This window comes from Phocoena sinus, chromosome 3, assembly GCF_008692025.1.
Source record: "Phocoena sinus isolate mPhoSin1 chromosome 3, mPhoSin1.pri, whole genome shotgun sequence".
Lineage (NCBI taxonomy): Eukaryota > Metazoa > Chordata > Mammalia > Artiodactyla > Phocoenidae > Phocoena > Phocoena sinus.
Genome location: NC_045765.1, coordinates 119,784,070 through 119,801,894, shown reverse-complemented (window position 1 = coordinate 119,801,894; position 17,825 = coordinate 119,784,070). Strand labels below are relative to the sequence as shown.

The following is a 17,825-nucleotide window of genomic DNA, read 5'->3' as shown; positions in this document are numbered from 1 at the left end:
CCTGTTTGGTACCTTTTGAATCCCTGGGCCATTTGGAGAGCCTACAGTTGTTCCCAGTTCCATAAACTCCTCTCGACGTCGCTTGGGTTCGGTGTCACCCTTTTCCCATTTACACCTTGTTTGTTCCAACTGAGAAGAGAGAAGCTCTCTCCCCAGAGAAGCCCCTTGCTTCTCACTTCTCTAATACTTACTTATCCCACCTCCTCATTCATTTTAACATATCCCCATCAGTAAGCCCAGAGCATATTCCCTATGGAGTTCAGTTATATGGTTATGTATATGGTATAACCACAAAATTTTCATCTTAGGGTTAGCACGTGTTAATATTCTGTTATATTTGCTACAGCTTTTTGTTAAATAAACTTTTAAAATAAATAACATTAAAATACAACTGAAGTCCCTCGCACCCATTCCCTTTCTCTTCCCTCACTCCACAGAGGGAACCACCCTCCTGAAGTAGTTTGTGTCCTTGCCATGCAAGCACGGGTCTGCAGTACCTTATGTGAAACTCTTGAGCCTGGTGTGTTTTGGAAATTTTCACATTTTAGAAAGGTGACATGATCCTCCCTGTACTGTACATAACAGCTCAGCAGCAATTGGGTCAGCAGCTCAGAATCAACTACATTAATATTTCTACAACAACCTGAATCAACATTCATACTAAGTGGATTAAATACATATTTTAAATAGCTTTCCATCAGTTCAATTAATGCTTTGCCACCTAAAAGGATTACTGTATACTTATGAACAAACTTTTTTGGGGTTTTGAATTCTTGGATTCAGAATTGTGGACATTGCTTTACCTTTGAGACATACGTACAAATCCTTAATTCTGTTTTTCTGTTTGCTCATTTCATCATCTTTGCTTTTATCGCTGCTGCTTCTCTCCTGCTGACATTGATTTTCTTATTCTTTTACTGATCTCTTGAGTTGACTTAGTTTATGTGTGTTTTATTTCTTTCTTTGTAGTGACAGTATTTAAGACTATACCTGTACTTTGTGAATAGAGCTTTGGTTTACCTCGTAAGTCTTTCTAGTAGTGTTCTCATTTTTATAGTTTATAAAATAATCTCATTACACTGTAAAAAGTCCTGTTTATCTCAGTATCTACTTAGAAGGTGTTTTATAATTTCAAGGTATAAGGATACTTTTAAGCTTTAGTCATTAATTTCTAGTTACTGCATTGTGATGCTGCAGTGTTTGTGAAGTGTGCTCTTAGTGTGGCACATTTGTTTTTTTCTTTAAATAAAAAAAAAACCTAGAATGGAATATTCAAATGAGGGGTATCTTTCAAAATATGCTTATTCTACCTGTGTTTCCATTACTCAGACATTCCTCATCTCTTTTGTTAGAATGCTTAAAGAGTTCACCTCTCAATAAAAACAAACAAAAAAAGCAATCACTTTGCTTTATAGTTATATTTCTCAGATTGATTAAAAGCAGCGTTATTTAGCCATTCACCTTTTCTACCTTACTTTGCTCCAAGTGGTGAGTGACAGTTTTCAAAGAGCAAATCTATATTCAAGGGACAAAAAACTCACCACCATTGAAGGTTTTTGTTTTTTTTTTTTTTAAAGAAACCTAAGCCAAAGAAGACAGAAATAGAAAATTCCAATTTTTAAAACAATGGCATTAGTAAGACAAGTATCTTCTTTATCCCCTCTCCTTTTTACCCAGGACACATATTGATGGAAATTGCATCAAAGGGTAGCCTGATTTGTAAAGAGAGATCCCATTACCTATTTATGACCATACATCACAGAATTCATTTTATGTTACTTACCTAAAAGTCGCAGTGTTTGTGGCGAGTGGTAGAAGTAAGGATACCAATGTGAACTAATCTGTCATTTAATGAACCTAAATTCTTACTCCAATTGTCACTTTCTTGCTGTGGCTTTGACTGGGTCCTATCCATTTTCAGAGCCTGGGTTTTCTCCAGAGAGTAAGCTTTGTTTTGGGAAATTATCTTATAGACAAATGAGATGAAATATGGAAGCCATTTTGACCTCCCAGAGACAACATCAAGGTATACATTGAGGCACTAGCTATTGTAATTATTACATGGAAAGGATGTAGTATAAAACGGTGATATAACAAAATGTAATGCTGTGATCTCATATTCATTTAAAGAATTTCTTTAATTTTAGTCCTAAAACCTCACTTTGGTTTGTTTTAGTCATCCTGCTCCTCCCAGGAGAAGTTGCACCAGTTACCATATCAACCAACACCAGATGAATTACACTTCTTATCAAAACATTTTTGTACCACCGAAAGCATCGCCACAGAGAACAGATGCAGGAATACACCCATGCGCCCCCGTTCCCGAAGTCTGAGGTTTGTAGCCCTGATTGAAAAATTTCAATGAGTTGGATAATCTCTTTTCAACCATTTCAAGGGAAGACTTTTGGTCCTGTAATTCATATATGTGCTAATTAATTTATGGACTACTATATATAGTTTTCCATCTACACGTGATATTGTGAACTACCCTTGAAAGGCATCTTAGTACTTTTCTTTTAAATCCTTACAATTTGCTAATTGCTGTGGTAGCAGTAACCGTGACGGACTACAGGGACCACCTAGAGAAACTTGGAGCCATTGGAAATTTCAAGACCATCTAATTATGGTGCTACATCAATTAATATTTTACGAGGAAGAGGCTTGGCTGAAAAGGAAGGACAGCACGTTTGGGTTCACATGTGGAATTCAGATTCCACTTTACGAAAAGCCACCCAGATCTTTCATTCTTTCTTCCCATCACAAGTCTTACTTTCTCCAGGATTAGGAGCAAATTGTTAGGAGTCTGTATCCCTTGTATTTTGTGGGTACCATATGTAGTCCATTTGACATTGAGTAGGGCCAGTTTTGTTTTGGCCTTGTATCAAAAAATTACGTATATCACAGTTTGGCTCTTCAGGAAGCAGACTCTGTAACACAGACCAGGATGTTTATTAGGGACTGCTTGGGAAGTACGTCTGTGGGAGCTGGGGAGGAAGCAGGATTGGGCAGAGGGAGAAATCTAGCTGCAGTGCAGACCTGACAGCTGCAGCCAACCCCACAGGGAGCTCTAGGGATGACACGACCCATCAGAGATGTCCCTCTGGGCCAGATGGCCCTTCCTTTATATCCCTGCCTCAGTCCTGGGATGTGGTACCCTGGGAAGGACATGGCCTTGGGTGAGGGGGCTCTGTAGCTGAGTCCATCCCTGAAGGGACTGGCAGCTGAAGCCTTCTGCAACCCCAGCAGCTGGACAACAGGTCCTTCTCTGCAAGGGGAGCAGGGTAGTCCTTCTTCAGGTCCTCCACAGTATGAGATCTTCATGCTGTAGAACTGGTCCGCTTTGATATATTAAGGTTTATTGTAAAACATAGTTTGTCAGGTGTTCAGTTGAACATCAGAGTTTTCTGAGAAGCGTTTTCCCCTTGTACCCTTCTTATTTAGTGTCTTATAGTAAAAGCAGCTACATGGCACAATTGTGTTAGATTATCTTGAGATATGGAATAAAAGACCAATCTTACGAATTCATTTAGAGCTGTATTCATTCAATGCATATTCATTCATCGTATTTTACCACATGGGTGCCATGTTTGGTTTTATGAAAGGAGTTCCTAGGATACCTACTACAAGCAGCTATGTCCTCTGCGGAATATGTAAACTCACACTGAAATTGCCTGACTGTATACCACTAGGAAGGAGCAGGCACCTACTGTTGAAATAGAGAAAACACAGAGTTGTATGCCTGTGTTTAGTACTGTACACAGTGCCTTCCTCAGCATCCCAAATAAATATTTGCCAGGCCAGAAAATGGATTTCAGTGGTGACACCTGTGCCGTGGAACACTCTTAAACCTCTTCAGTGGTACGTGGCAGAGCGCAGGTGTATGATGAAAGTGTGAAATTATACAGCTCAGCGTGCCCTAGATGTCGCTGTTTGTAGCTACCCTGTCTTCTTTTATATTGCAGTTCATTAATTGGTTTCTAGAACCACGCAAACGCATGCTACATACAAAATATAATCACAATTTAAGAACGTTTTCTGAACCTTTATATTGTAGCTATAATTAATTTGCAGCATTCCACTTCTGGAGCTTTCTTTATGAACATGTTCGGGGTTTCTGTGCGTTTGTGAGTACGTATGCGTGCTAATGACTGATTTTGTAGTTTTTTACCTAATATACTTTTCTTACAAAGACTGCATAGTACTTCTGATGCAACCAATTGTTTATAAATGAAAAGCTTATTTTCATTTCATGCTGTGGCAAGTTTAAAAGGGTAATTTGCTTTGCTTGCAGCCCTGGACGCTCTCCTGCCTGCTGTGACCATGAAATAGTTATGATGAACCATGTCTACAAGGAAAGATTCCCAAAGGTAATGAGTTGAATTGAAGATGCCTAGCATCTAAACAAGTGGGCAACCTAGGTTTAGCATCTGTAAGGTGTTTGTCGTGGGAAGTAATGGTCCAGTCCATTGAGGACTCTCTTTATAAAATAGCACCAGAGCCTTCTTTAGAAAGATAAAATCACTAAACATTTTTAAAAGCTGCCGAGAACTAGCCACACATTCCGTGGGCTGAACTGGCTGTAACGTGAGTGCCACTGGTTGTCCTACCCACTGGGTGAGCCTGGTGAGGTACTCCAGAGAGCGTCAGCTTTGAAAGGCCTCTGGACCCTGGTGCTCCTTCTGCCCGTGTTGTGGGCCTGCTGCTGTATGGTCAAGCAGAAATTGTTTTCTTTCCTCAGAAGCCTGTAAATTGGTATGTGTCACGAAAAGTCTTTTACTTTTTTCACCCGATTTTTCTTTTCCGTGGCTTCCAATCCCTTTAGCAATCATACGTCTAACCCTCCTAGAAGGAAAGGTCCAGTTGCAGTGTTCCCTGTTAGACCAGCAATTTGGACTGAGCCAGAGAGGCCTTGACGAGGGGTTGTTGCCGGATGCCCTGGCTGCAAGGAGCTCCTGTCACCTCGTCTCCACAGCTTTTCCACCAGTGTGTTCCTACACATTTGGGAGAAGCAATTTCTCCATTCTGTTCCTGTCCCTCCCCCATCACCTTTGTAACCCTAGGCAATAGAGCAAAAGGAACTCTTTGGCTTCATAAATCAAGGGTAGAGTACTTATTATTTGGAATGAACCCAACATTGATGTCATTGATTACAGCCATTTTAGCCATTTATCACATGTCACTTGTTCCCCAGGGAAATAGATCCTGACTATGCTAGTTAATACTGGTTAGGATTTTAGAAGGGAACAGGAGGCAGAGGGAGTCTCCCAGCATATACAATTAATGCAGGCAAGGAACATTGATTAGGCAGTTGGGGATCCCAGAGAATGAAATAAAAGTTGGGAAGGAAATTTTAGATTTATGTTACCAAGGGAATCCCCTTGGCCATTTGCCCATGATGTAGCTTTTTGAGGTGTGAGTAAGGATGGTATAGGATGCTTGCTTGTTCCTAGTACATTAAAACACAGCCAAAGGAACAAACTCTTGGCCCACGCTGTGGAACTCCAGCAACGATCCTGATGTTTGAATAGGTAACAACAGAGCTACAATATTTGATATTTTTGGAAATCTATCTGAAAGAGCCCAAGATCTGAAATGAGAGCACAGCAATTCACAGATACTGAGTTATTTGGAGAAGCTTACATGTACCACTTTACATTTGATAGGGCAGAGGAAAAAAGTAATTATCACCCTGGGAGATTCAGTTTCTCCTATATACCTCAGACCTTTTTCCCACACCGTGAGGCTGCTGCTGCTGCTTCTTTCTTTTTTTTTTCCAAATAGACTTTAGTTTTTAGGTTCATGGCAAAATTGAACAGAAAGTACAGAGAGTTCCCAAATGCTCCCTGACCCTACACATGCACAGCCCCCTCCCATCAACATCCCCCTCCCCCAGCCCAAGAGTGGTCTGTTTGTTATAATCGATGAACCTATACTGACACATCATAATCGCCCAAAGTCCATCGTTTGCATTAGGGTTCTCTGTCGTGTGGTATATTCCGTGGGTTTTGACAAGTGTATAATGATATATATGTACCATTATAGTATCTTACAGAAGGGAGGCTTCTTTTAAATTTAATTTCTAGAATTCTATTTAATAACTTGTGGAGGTCTATGTAAATGCTAGATAAATGTGACTATTGAGTTGTTTACATATATGTTTCCTTGTATTACATCCGTGTGTGCCTGTCATCTCTAAACAGGCTACAGCTCAGATGGAAGAGCGCCTGAAGGAAATAATCACCAGCTACTCCCCGGACCACGTCCTCCCCCTCGCAGATGGAGTGCTTAGTTTCACTCACCATCAGATTATTGAACTGGCTCGTGATTGCTTGGATAAATCCCACCAGGGTCTCATCACCTCACGATACTTCCTTGAATTACAGCACAAATTAGATAAGTTGCTACATGAGGTATAGACCCTACACCTTATAAAGTTTTCTGATTTGTTTTGCTTTTCCCCTGAAATAAGAAAAATTTTTATGAGAGCATTTGCTCAGAAAGTTTTAGCCATGAGACAGAGTTCACATTCCAGGGAAGCGAAGAGGAAGAAGAAAAAAAAAATTGATTGCTACTTGCTGTGAATGGATTCTGGTCAACATTTAGAGTAATAGAAAGTTAATGTTAATAACCTTTACAGGAACCTTGGGTCCCAACAATCTATGGCTCTAGGATAAGTGGATTGTGAAGGATTTTGAAGCAGTGATTTTTTTTTTTCCCTCCTTAACCATAAAATTAGAAATTGCCTGAGTGTATGTACATTATTTGATGATGCAATCTAGTTCTAATATCTGGAAAAGCTGAATGGAAAATTGCTGGCTTCTTCCAGGCCATGTGTCCTATTAATCAACCTGCAGGTGGTGTTGGGTAGTAAATGACAACTTATATTTTCATTAGTGTCAGTTTTCTTCTAACAAAATATCCAATTTCTAAAATGACAGATAAACACAGGCCCCTTCCAGGCCTAACACTTGCAGTCCTAGCTCCTGATAACACCCAGGACAGGAAGGGAGTGTGTATAGTGGAATGCAATTAATGCATAATATTGATGTCCTGACTGAAATTGATCAGCCACAGCCTACAAGTAAAACCTGTTTAGCCGATATGTTTGGATATATTGTATTTCTGTATCCCATCGGCATACATTATGCCCATGTAAATAAAACCGTAGGTGGTTTTCTCTAAGCATGATTGTGTAAATAATTGCATGGAACTGAAAGAAAATATTGGCATCCTAATTTTCTAGAAATTCATCTGTCCTTGCTCATACTGCATTTAGTTGTGGCAAGATGAGATGATCCCTCTCTGACTAGCAGCCACCAGTTTTCCTCCCTTTTCCATTCTGAACCTCCCAACAGAGTTTTCTATGCTCCGTTCCCATTTCTCGCATTTCAGCCTCTTGCAGCTCACTAAGGGAATGTTTCTCAGACTGTTTTTGGATGAACACATTGTCTTCAGGTTTTGTTGTCAATTTCCAATTTGTCATGGACCAATTCTACTATAAATTATGATGAAAATTAATTTACCTCTGTGAGATACTTCTTCCTTAATTCCATAGTTCAGTCCCAGGCTATTACCATAATTACTGGTTAAGTTCTGTGGTTCGTTCCTTCATAGGCATTCCCTGAAAAGGGTAGAACCCAAAGCTGAAGCTATTTACATTGAAATCCCCCACTTAATTTTGTTTCTGTATGATAGACTCGGCAGGTTGTGTCATGGCAACTAAAAAAATCTTAGGGTTTCAAAAATCATCTGAATGCACCATGTAATAGATTAACATTGTTGACTTTTAGAGAAATTTCTCTCTTGGGCAGAGAAGCATGTATACGTGTGTAACATAAAGAGCATTGTCAGGTTTGAATAAGGATGTTTTCTTATTTATTTTCACAGATAAACATTTTCCTTCAGTCCTTTTGTGAAAATTAAAACTGTCTTCAGAATCATATTCACAGTGTCCTTCCAGAGTTTGGAGCTAACAGGTCGCAGGGGAACTTGCTCCTTCGGATAGAATCACATTGTGAGGCCTGGCTTTGCCTTCCCGTCGATGCAGTTATTGTCAGTTCCCAGCCATGACATTGTGTGCCCGCCTAGCCTGTCTCCCCGCCACTGTTCCCATTGTCAATCCTTTGCACACTCAGGCCAAGTCCCCCTGAGGTTGAGTAGCTTGATTTAACTGATGCCTTTTTAAAGTCCTGAGGTCTAGGTCAATTCCAGAGGAACGCTTTTATGTCTCCATTCTTTTTTTCACTTAGGTGTATTTAGCCAAAGAAAATAAAATGCACAGGAAGCTATAACCTACTCTCAAATCTTAGTCTCCGTGTTTTCTATACTGACCAACACTTAAAGTACAAACACAGGGAATCCAGAAATGCTGGAGCTTGCTGCCGGCAACCACTAAACTATTTCTCTTCTCATGCTGAGTGTGTGGTTTTGTTTGGTGTTGTTTTAACAAAGTTCCCATCTCCCCTATTGATGGTAGACAAAATATTATTTGTGTTAGTATAACTCATTGTATGTTTTGGCTTTGGTTGCGGCTGATAATTCTCAGAAGTAAGAAGTTGGAATGAACTGATTATTTTTACAATTTTTGAAATGGAATTTGTATAATCTGAGCTATTTTTAATTTTTTAAGATATAAAGTTCTTGTTTCTCCTTGAAGAGACCACCAAAACATGTTTAGGCTTTTTAGGTTTTCTTTATATTCCTTAATTTATAAAGCAGTAATTATTATAGTAAGAGGATTGTCAGTCCAGAAGTTAGGTGGGTTTTTTTGGCTTCATCTTTAAGATTTTCTGTTTAGTTTTGATTAAGGATAAACTATAAAGAAGACATATAACCTTATTTCTTGGCATTCACTGTATCTTCCTAAACCCGTTTTTGTTACAAAACAAAAAATGAAAAGAAAACTTAAAGACAGTTTAAATATTATGTATGTCTCCTCGTATGTGTCCTGACATCCTTACTGGTTACTAGAACCTATAGTTATAGTTAACACTTGGCTGTCTTTAAACACATTCTATTCTACGGTTATTCACCAGTGGTCATTTTCTCTGTGTTTTTACTTTTAAATGTTAGCTTTTTGGCTTTTCCTGTATATGGTTTCTCTACCTACATTTCGGAAAGTTGCCTTTGATTTAATGACTTAAATTTAGTAAACATACTACTCCTAAGTACAATCATTTTTCATAGATTTGGTCTGACACTTCTTTTTATGGGCAGGCTAGTTCTTGTCAGAATAAAGCACCTTCAAGAATGATTTTAAATGTTTATTACCATATCTATGAAATTATGTTCTATTGCACCAACATCACCTTGATACTTTTTTTTAATCCTTGAAGGAAAGCAAATCATAAAAATTAAGAAAGCGTGAAAGTGAGCACGTGTAGAAGTTTATATTTAAACTTTTAAAACTTTGGTTTTATATCTGCCTTCATACAGATTTACCTCATTTCTTCAAAAAATATTGAAAATTAAAATGACTGTTAATAAACTAAGTTCTGTCCTCAGGATATCTTTTGTGCTTAGATTTCACATGTTAGGCAACATGTAAAAGAAAATTTTAGAAGATTTTGAGTCAGTTAAGTTTTACTGAGTTGAGTATCTAGGTATTATTTATTCATTATGTGAAATCAAATTCATATGTATGTATCCAAGTATAAACAGTATTCACCTAACATTTGAAATAAGCAGTGTACAACTTCTTACATATTATGAAATAACTAACTTACAGGCTAATAGTGTTGTATATATAAAACATATTTCGTGAATGTGTTAAATGCCCAGGTTAACAGAATCAGTCCTTCACTATGTTAGCCATTTCATACACTTAAGAAGTTACATCTGGAAAATCAAGGTTCCTCATCGGCTGCCCACTCTACTCGTACCATGTACTCAATGTGTCATGAACTTTTAATGTGTACTTCACTCACGGTTCCCATTGAGAGCCCTAATATTTGATTTTTAACACAGAGAATAAATCAAAGTTTTACAATTAAAATTTAGCTGATAGAGCCATTTTGTAGATATAGACGTTTAATAGTGTCCATTTATGTAGAGATAATGTCTGCTTCTCAATCTTTTACAAGTATTTTCTAAGTCGCTTAATTTTTGGATATTTGCAGCTATCTAATTAGTATGCTTTGTTGATTTTCTTTCCCATTTAGTGGAGCAGCTCTGTCTCATCATTCTTTTCATTGCTTCCTCATAGGCTCATGATCGTTCAGAAAGTGGAGAATTGGCATTTATTAAACAGCTAGTTCGAAAGATCCTAATTGTTATTGCCCGTCCTGCTCGGTTATTAGAGTGCCTGGTGAGTTGCCCCTCGAGGTGGTTTTGTTATTTACTGTTAACTGTGGGAAAGCAGGGACCACCAGAAAGCTCCAATTGCATTTGGCTTCAAAGAGCTAAATAGAAAGAGTCAAGAGAAACAGCGACACGTGAATGTTGATGACAACAGCCGTGTGTGCTTTTTCTTGTCTGGTTTTCAGTAAAAGTTCTAGCACTTGTGTTGTGTTAAGAGATAGTCATATCACAGTCTGGTCAAACCTAAAAAATGATCATGAAATAAGGTGCTTGACTTTATCTCAGCATAATTTCTATGTTGTAGCTCACTTAGAACACTCTCTGTACCCCACTTTTTTGGAGGTGCCAAGATGAAGAGAGAGGGAAATCAGAGATACGATATACGGTGACCTGTGGTTATAATTGTTACTTTTAAAATGTGGCATGTTCGAAATAAGTGCTAGTCAGCAGTCCATTCGGAGAATACAGTATGGCCTTATCCAGACCTAAAGGAATGAGACTTTCCAAGATTAGTTTGTTTTATCAGTTATACTTTCTTTAGTCAGTGACCATTTTCCTGTTTTAAAATCTTTGCTTTATTTTATGTAATTTTGATTGAGATTTCAGTCAACACTGAACAAAGACGAAGCTTCGAACATAAGAATAGTTTTATGGGGCTTAATGTAGTGTCAAAACTCACTTTTAAGTTTCGCTAATAGTTATTTATAACACCGAGTACAATACAGCTTTTCAGAATTTTACGTACACATATGTACAGACATGGTGATTATTGCTTTGGTTTTGCTCTTATTTTAATTAAGATTCATAGTTTTCTATAACAGTGAAATGTTTATAGCCCCGTAAACATATACCTGTGCATAGTGAGATGTGGTGGAAGGTGAGTCTGGAGGAGAAAGGTAGGTGTGTGGTGGAGGAAGGCTTTCCATCAATGGCCGGGACCCTTGGAATCACAGAATCAAAAGCATCATTCAGCAGTGAGTGTCTCTGGAAGGATAAAGGGAAAGAAGAATACTCAGGATGCCTCTGGGGAGGAGAACTGTGTGACTGGCAGATACAGGCAGAAGTCTGAGTTTTTCCTGTTCTTCCTGTTGTACCTTTTGAATTATGCACCACAGGCTTGTACTCCCCTGCAGTTGTTCAATTTGGAGGAAAATACCATTTAGCATCAAAACTTGCTTCTCTGGACAGCAGCAGACATGCTAAGAGAGATGTTGCCCTGAAAGGGGAAATGACTTTTTTTTTTTTACAGTAACCACTCTTAATCAGAAGAGAAACAGTTAAAGTACATGTAGCCTATCAAAGATAGAAACAAGTGAGCTTAGAAGTAGATCTGAAGATGTTGCTGCTTTCCATGATGTTTAAAGCTAAAATGAAACTGGAGTTTGAGAGTTTTAGGGAATGTTTCCCCCGACCAGTCATCTTAGGCCTGTAGTCCCAGGCTTGCCTTGTCTCTGGTTGTAGTTTTATGTAAAGGGTACTGAGCGTGGACAATGGTTTGGCTTTACTCTGTTTGTAGCATGCTTTTTCATATGGCCTTTAGAAATACTTGAGTAATTCTCAGGCGAAATACTTGAGTAATTCTCAGGTGAAATACTGAGATTCCACAGTTGCCTATATGGGGCACTAATCAAAATGAGAAAAATTCTGGGAGTGGGAGGATCTAGGAAATCTAACTGAAAACAGTAACTGTGCTTTAAATCTATAATTGTTTACAACACATAAATCTGCGGCATCCATCTAGAGTGATGTGATCCTAAGATCTTTATTACATACTAGAAGCAACAGACAACAAAATAAAATAAAATACTTAGGAAAAACGTGTTCCCAAATTTTTACTGAAGACAGAGGTAACTGGAGTTACTAATTTCATATTTTTCTTTCTTAATGTTCATATTATGTGAATATTAATAACTTAATTTTAGAGCTCGGTGATAAAATTTGGGGATTTTTCTTTCTCATATTTTTGGACACCTCTGTACCAAGGGAGTTTCCTACAAAACCTTTGAGAAAAATGCATCCTAACATTATTTCTCTTGTGGCTATTTGTATAGAGAGAGAAACTGAATCTTCTGGGTGAGATTCACAGATTTTTAAAACTTTACTAAAAAGGCACAATTAAAAATTCCGACCTGTTCATTTTCAATAAGATAGATATCTTAAGTGGAGCCTAGTACCTTCAAAGTCACATTACAAGGAAGTTGGAAATGGAAATTATCTTTGGGTTACCAAGTACTGAAATGTATTGTCTTAGAATATGATTAGGCTTTGAATATGAACTGAAAATTATATGCTTTTTAAATGAAGTAATCCATCTGCCTTCTTTCTGTATAAATAACTTATTACCATGTATATCCAGCAAGTTTACTGTGAATGTGGTTTATGTAATAAAACCGCAGACAATTTTGGCTCGAAGAAGTATCCATCTCTGTTTGTCTTCTGCTAGGAATTTGATCCTGAAGAATTTTACTACCTATTGGAAGCAGCAGAAGGCCATGCAAAAGAAGGACAGGGTATTAAAACTGACATTCCCAGGTACATCATTAGCCAGCTGGGTCTCAATAAAGATCCTCTGGAAGGTGAGTACCCTGATTGGGCTAAACTTTTACTTGCTCAGGTACCGTGGCCTCATGGAAAAACTTAGTGGCAAATCTTTATTTTTTCCTCATGTTTTGGCTTTATCTATTGAAAAGGCCAAATTTGGGGACCAACTGTGATTTAAAGGAAAGAACTATATGTTGAATTTTGTGTTTAACTAGAGTAGGGAAGAGACCTTGAAATCCTAGAGTCTTATCAGCCTAACAATTCCAGAGCATCCAAGAAGGGTTTAGATTTCCATCTTCTCTGGGGGTATTTTTTCTCTTGCAGAGCTCCTTTGGATTCTTCTCAAGGGTGCACATTTTGAAAATGTTGGTAAATGAATTAATTACATTTAATTTAAAAGTGACATTTAAATGTAATTTGGGAGTCAGGTAACTGATAACTGATGATTAACTTTAAATCTGGTTCAGTGTTCGTAAATCTATTTTTACTTACTTGTCTCAAAAAGGTATGAAAAATAGTAATATACTGGAGAGCCAGTTGGGGGGAAATGTTTTTTAGAACTTATACAAGGATTCCTGGTTGATTCAAATAAAAAAAAAAAAAATAGGTCTAATGCTACTAAATGCAGAGAAGAGGAAGCACCCTGTTCGTGATTTTTTTTCAAATCTGATATTGGGAAACCACTCCTTCCACCACCTTTTCCTGTTCATTATTGTTTGGGATTGTCATTTAAAACACTTAGGTTATATACTGCCTGAAAAGACTCAAAAGCCATCATAGACTCCTTTATTCAAAATTGTCTTCCTGGGTCATTAAGTTGAATTTGCAAAGTGTTATATGCTAAGTTGTTTGTGATCATGCTAACTGTTGGCAGATATTTTCCCATCTACAGCCAGGGAACCTGCTGCTCTCTGCCTGCTCTCCTATTTCCTCTGCTTTATTTGCTCTTACGGCCATCGAATCTTTGCTTCCAGTGAAATGATGCATGCGTTACCGGGAGATAATGCCAGATAAATTTATACTGTACTGAAAGCAGTACCACAACAGATTCATCACTTATCAGAGTCTGGTGGCTGCTTTTCTGAAAAGTTCCCTGGGGAGAGATTTTTTCCCCATAGCTTTTAAATTACCATCTTTACCTTTTTGAATCATGAGTCTTCAGAAATGGTTTAAATCACTGAAATAAAAAGGGCAGATGTTTAATGGTATTTAGATGAGTTTTAAAAATCTCTTCAGGCATTACAAAATGATGCCTTAGCTTCCTGTTTCAGAAGCTGACTCTTGGTTCCATTCCATTACTACCCACTGCTTACAAATACTATGTATTTCCCAGATAATAGTTATTTAGCAGGAACTCTATTTAAAACAGAACCATCTTTTAATTTGTTTTTTTATGAAAGTAATTGGAGTGGGGGAGACTGTCAAAGTATATTATAGTGACTCTTCACGCCGGCAGTTAGTTGTGTCAACCTTTGAATCGTAGACTGAGTGAGCTCTTCACAGTTTTCTTACCTGGTAGTAAATATCATTGTAGGCTGAACCTTTGGTAGGTGAATAATCTGAGGCCCATTTATATGCCTTTATTGTCTTTAAAACACTTTAATAGTGATTTTTGACAAGTTTCATGTTTAATTCTACCAGTCTATCACTGGGAGTTGTTTTTAACTTTTAACACTTAATTTTCTTGATTCAGATCTGAGGGTAATTTTTAATCTGTTTGCTCTAATCACTTAAAATGTGATTATTGCAAACGCTGATCTACACTTGTTTCCCTTCTTGTCATCATGGACACCAGCAGACCTAAAGCCTGACATTTGAAGGTTAAGAGTGGGACTCTGGAATGGGACTACCCAGAGCGTCAGTGCAGACTGTGTGACCTTGATCACACTGTGATGACCTTCTTTGTGCCTCAGTGTTTTCCGTAAAAACTGGATAATGGTACCTATTCATAGGGTTGTTTTTAGGATTATATGAGTTCACCTCTGCACCTAAGATGTAATAATGCTTAATAAATAAATAATAGTAGAATTGCCCCTTTGAGCCCCTGCAACTGAATACATTATAGTCCATCTCCTAGTCTATAAATCTAAAGTGCTAGTCACATAGGACGTTGAGGTCATTTGAATGACACCAAGAAAGCACACAGTGTGTACTGAGCTCATTTTTAATTCCCGAACTTCCTCTGTAAGTAAACTGGGATAGTGTCAATCTCCAGTTATTTTAGTTTCTGGAGTTCATTTTTCTCTAAAGACAACACTCCATTGTTGCTTTGCTTCATGTGTTTTATGTGTAATCTCTCCCAAAAAAGGATGATTATATTTATAAGAACATGAATACATAAAATTCTGAGAGCCTAAGAAATAATATTAGATGCACACAAAAATATGTAACTAAAAACTATAACTTTTTTTTTTTTTTTTTTTTTTTTTTTTTTTTTTTTTTTTTGCGGTACGCGGGCCTCTCACTGTTGTGGCCTCTCCCGTTGTGGAGCACAGGCTCCGGAAGCGCAGGCTCAGCGGCCATGGCTCACGGGCCCAGCCGCTCCACGGCATGTGGGATCTTCCCGGACCGGGGCACGAACCCGCGTCCCCGGCATCAGCAGGCGGACTCTCAATCACTGCGCCACCAGGGAAGCCCAAAACTATAACTTTTTATTATACACGTTTGATTTTCAAAAATTAGAAAATTCAAATTACCTGTGATCCTACTACCACTTAGCGATAACCCCCTTTTAAAGTTTTGGAGAAAATTTTTTCATGTTCTTTTTTTTAATAAAACATGTTTCGGTTTTTCTTAAGTGTGCATTGTTTGATAAAAATCAAAATGAACGGTAAAATAAATTAGGTTTTCTCATTTACTAATATAGACTTAAGGATGCATTCCAATGTAGGCTGAGCAATGAAATGCTTTGTCTCTTAACTAGACCACGAGGGTAGAATTTAGGCTGGCGTCAAGCATGTGGCATCCAGCCTAGTACTGACTACTTTACATGATATAATTAATGGTAATAAATAACAATCAACACTCAGCGAGCACTTAATTTTTGTTAGTCAACATGCTAAGAGCTTTACATGCGTTATCACATGTGATACTCATAAAGAACTCCAAGAGATGAACAATATTGTTCCCATCTTACAGAGGAAGAACCCAAGGTTAAAAAGCCACCAGTAAGTGCTCTTAGTGGTGGCAACTCGAGTCTTTTCAACTCCAAACTCCTCTTAACAACTACTATTGCTTCCTTTCTGAAAAGTTGTGGATTCTTATGTACTAGGAGGGCTGGCTCTCAGTGGACGTGAAGGAATGGAGCAAGGGATGCTCATGACAACTTGGGACTCATCTCTGAGCTGTAGTCAGTGCATCTCTGATGCCTGTCAGGGCCTGGGAAACTTGCCTCTCTTGAGTATCTGATTACAAGCATAATCATTGAGCCCCCAAACCCTTTCCAAGCTGTGGTGATTGTGTCAGCCAGTGAATCCTGCTACCATGAGCAGAGACCCAGCTCTAAGTAGCTGTGTCTATGTGTTCATAAGAAATGGAGTTCTAGGAAAAAGGGCATGAAATGAACAATTTCAAAATATCAATATCAGTCGTTGGTTCTTGCCATGTTGGAATTAAGATTTTCTCATGTGTACATTGGAGTATAGAGTAAATTCTTCTTTTTTTAATATGGGAGAAATTGTGCTTCTTTTGTTTTAGCATAGTACTCTTGTCTAGTTACAATTGTCCTATTTCTCTTAAACTTAGCTTGTTTGTTTTTTTTTTAATTTAGAAATGGCTCAGCTGGGAAACTATGATAGTGGGACAGCAGAAACACCAGAAACAGATGAATCAGTGAAAGTAAGTATCTTTCTTGATGAAACATGATGTTGGTTTTTCTGTTTATTAGCATGTGGAGATTTTGGCTGTGTTAATTACTTTATTTGTTCAACACATATTTATTGTGCTTCTATACGCAAGGCACCAGGCATACAGTTTTAGCCCCTCTCTTCAAAGAGAAACAAATTAATAAAGAGAAATCACGCACAAAAAATCAAAATGAGAAACTTGAGTAAGATCTGTAAAGAAAAAGGGCCATGTGCTCCTGGAACATAACATTAAAGAGAGATTTACCAGTCCAGAAAGATCTCCTAAGGAAAGGACACTGGAGATGTGAGAACTTACTAGGATGAGAAGAGGCAGAGGGAACATTCCAGGCCAAGGGACCATCATGTGATACAAGGGAGAGAGTATATCTGAAGGCTTAAGAGTGAGGGAGACCGTGCAGCCTAGAGAGCTCGGGTAAAAACTGGACACAGATGTGCTTGCTGCTCATCTTTGTCAAATTGTTTCTTTCAAAGAACGGTGGGGGGGCTTCCCTGGTGGTGCGGTGGTTGAGAGTCCGCCTGCCGATTCAGGGGACACGGGTTCGTGCCCCGGTCCGGGGAGATCCCACATGCCGCAGAGCGGCTGGGCCCGTGAGCCATGGCCGCTGAGCCTGCGCGTCCGGAGCCTGTGCTCCGCGACGGGAGAGGCCACAACAGTGAGAGGCCTGCGTACCGCAAAAAAAAAAAAAAAAACGAAAACAAAGAACAGTGGGAAGCTGATGAACTGTGGAGGAAATGGATGTGTGTGGAGGATGAGGGGGCGTAGATAGGGAGATGACCCAAACAGAGTAACAACATGAAAAAAAATCACACTGATTGCAGTGTAGGAAGTAGATGAGGTGAGGAAAGCCAGCTGGAGTGACCCTGGGGAGGCCATTTGAAAGTCTGCAGCAGTGACACAGATGAGAGGTCCTGGATGCTGGTGCCATTCTTCCTAATTGTGAATAGCAGAAGAGGAACCAGGATGAACCACCCCCAGCATCGGGGGGTGGTCAGGAAAGAGGGGCAGCTGTGTAGCCTGGGGGCTTAAAAATCCAGGCTCTGGAGTCAGGTTTCCAGATTTCAAAGCTGGCTTCACTTCTTACTAGCTTGGGGAAAAGAAAAATCTCTCTGTGCCTCAGT

General features: G+C 38.7%; 1 protein-coding gene across 1 annotated transcript in view; it reads left to right on the top strand.

Moving 5' to 3' along the window:
- MAST4 (microtubule associated serine/threonine kinase family member 4) overlaps window positions 1–17,825 on the top strand; it is a 572,191-nt gene that overhangs the window by 506,468 nt on the left and 47,898 nt on the right. Inside the window, 6 exon segments of the mRNA XM_032627144.1 lie at window positions 2,177–2,334; window positions 4,292–4,367; window positions 6,201–6,410; window positions 10,205–10,306; window positions 12,743–12,875; window positions 16,610–16,677. Of these exon segments, the coding sequence (XP_032483035.1) occupies window positions 2,177–2,334; window positions 4,292–4,367; window positions 6,201–6,410; window positions 10,205–10,306; window positions 12,743–12,875; window positions 16,610–16,677 (747 nt within the window).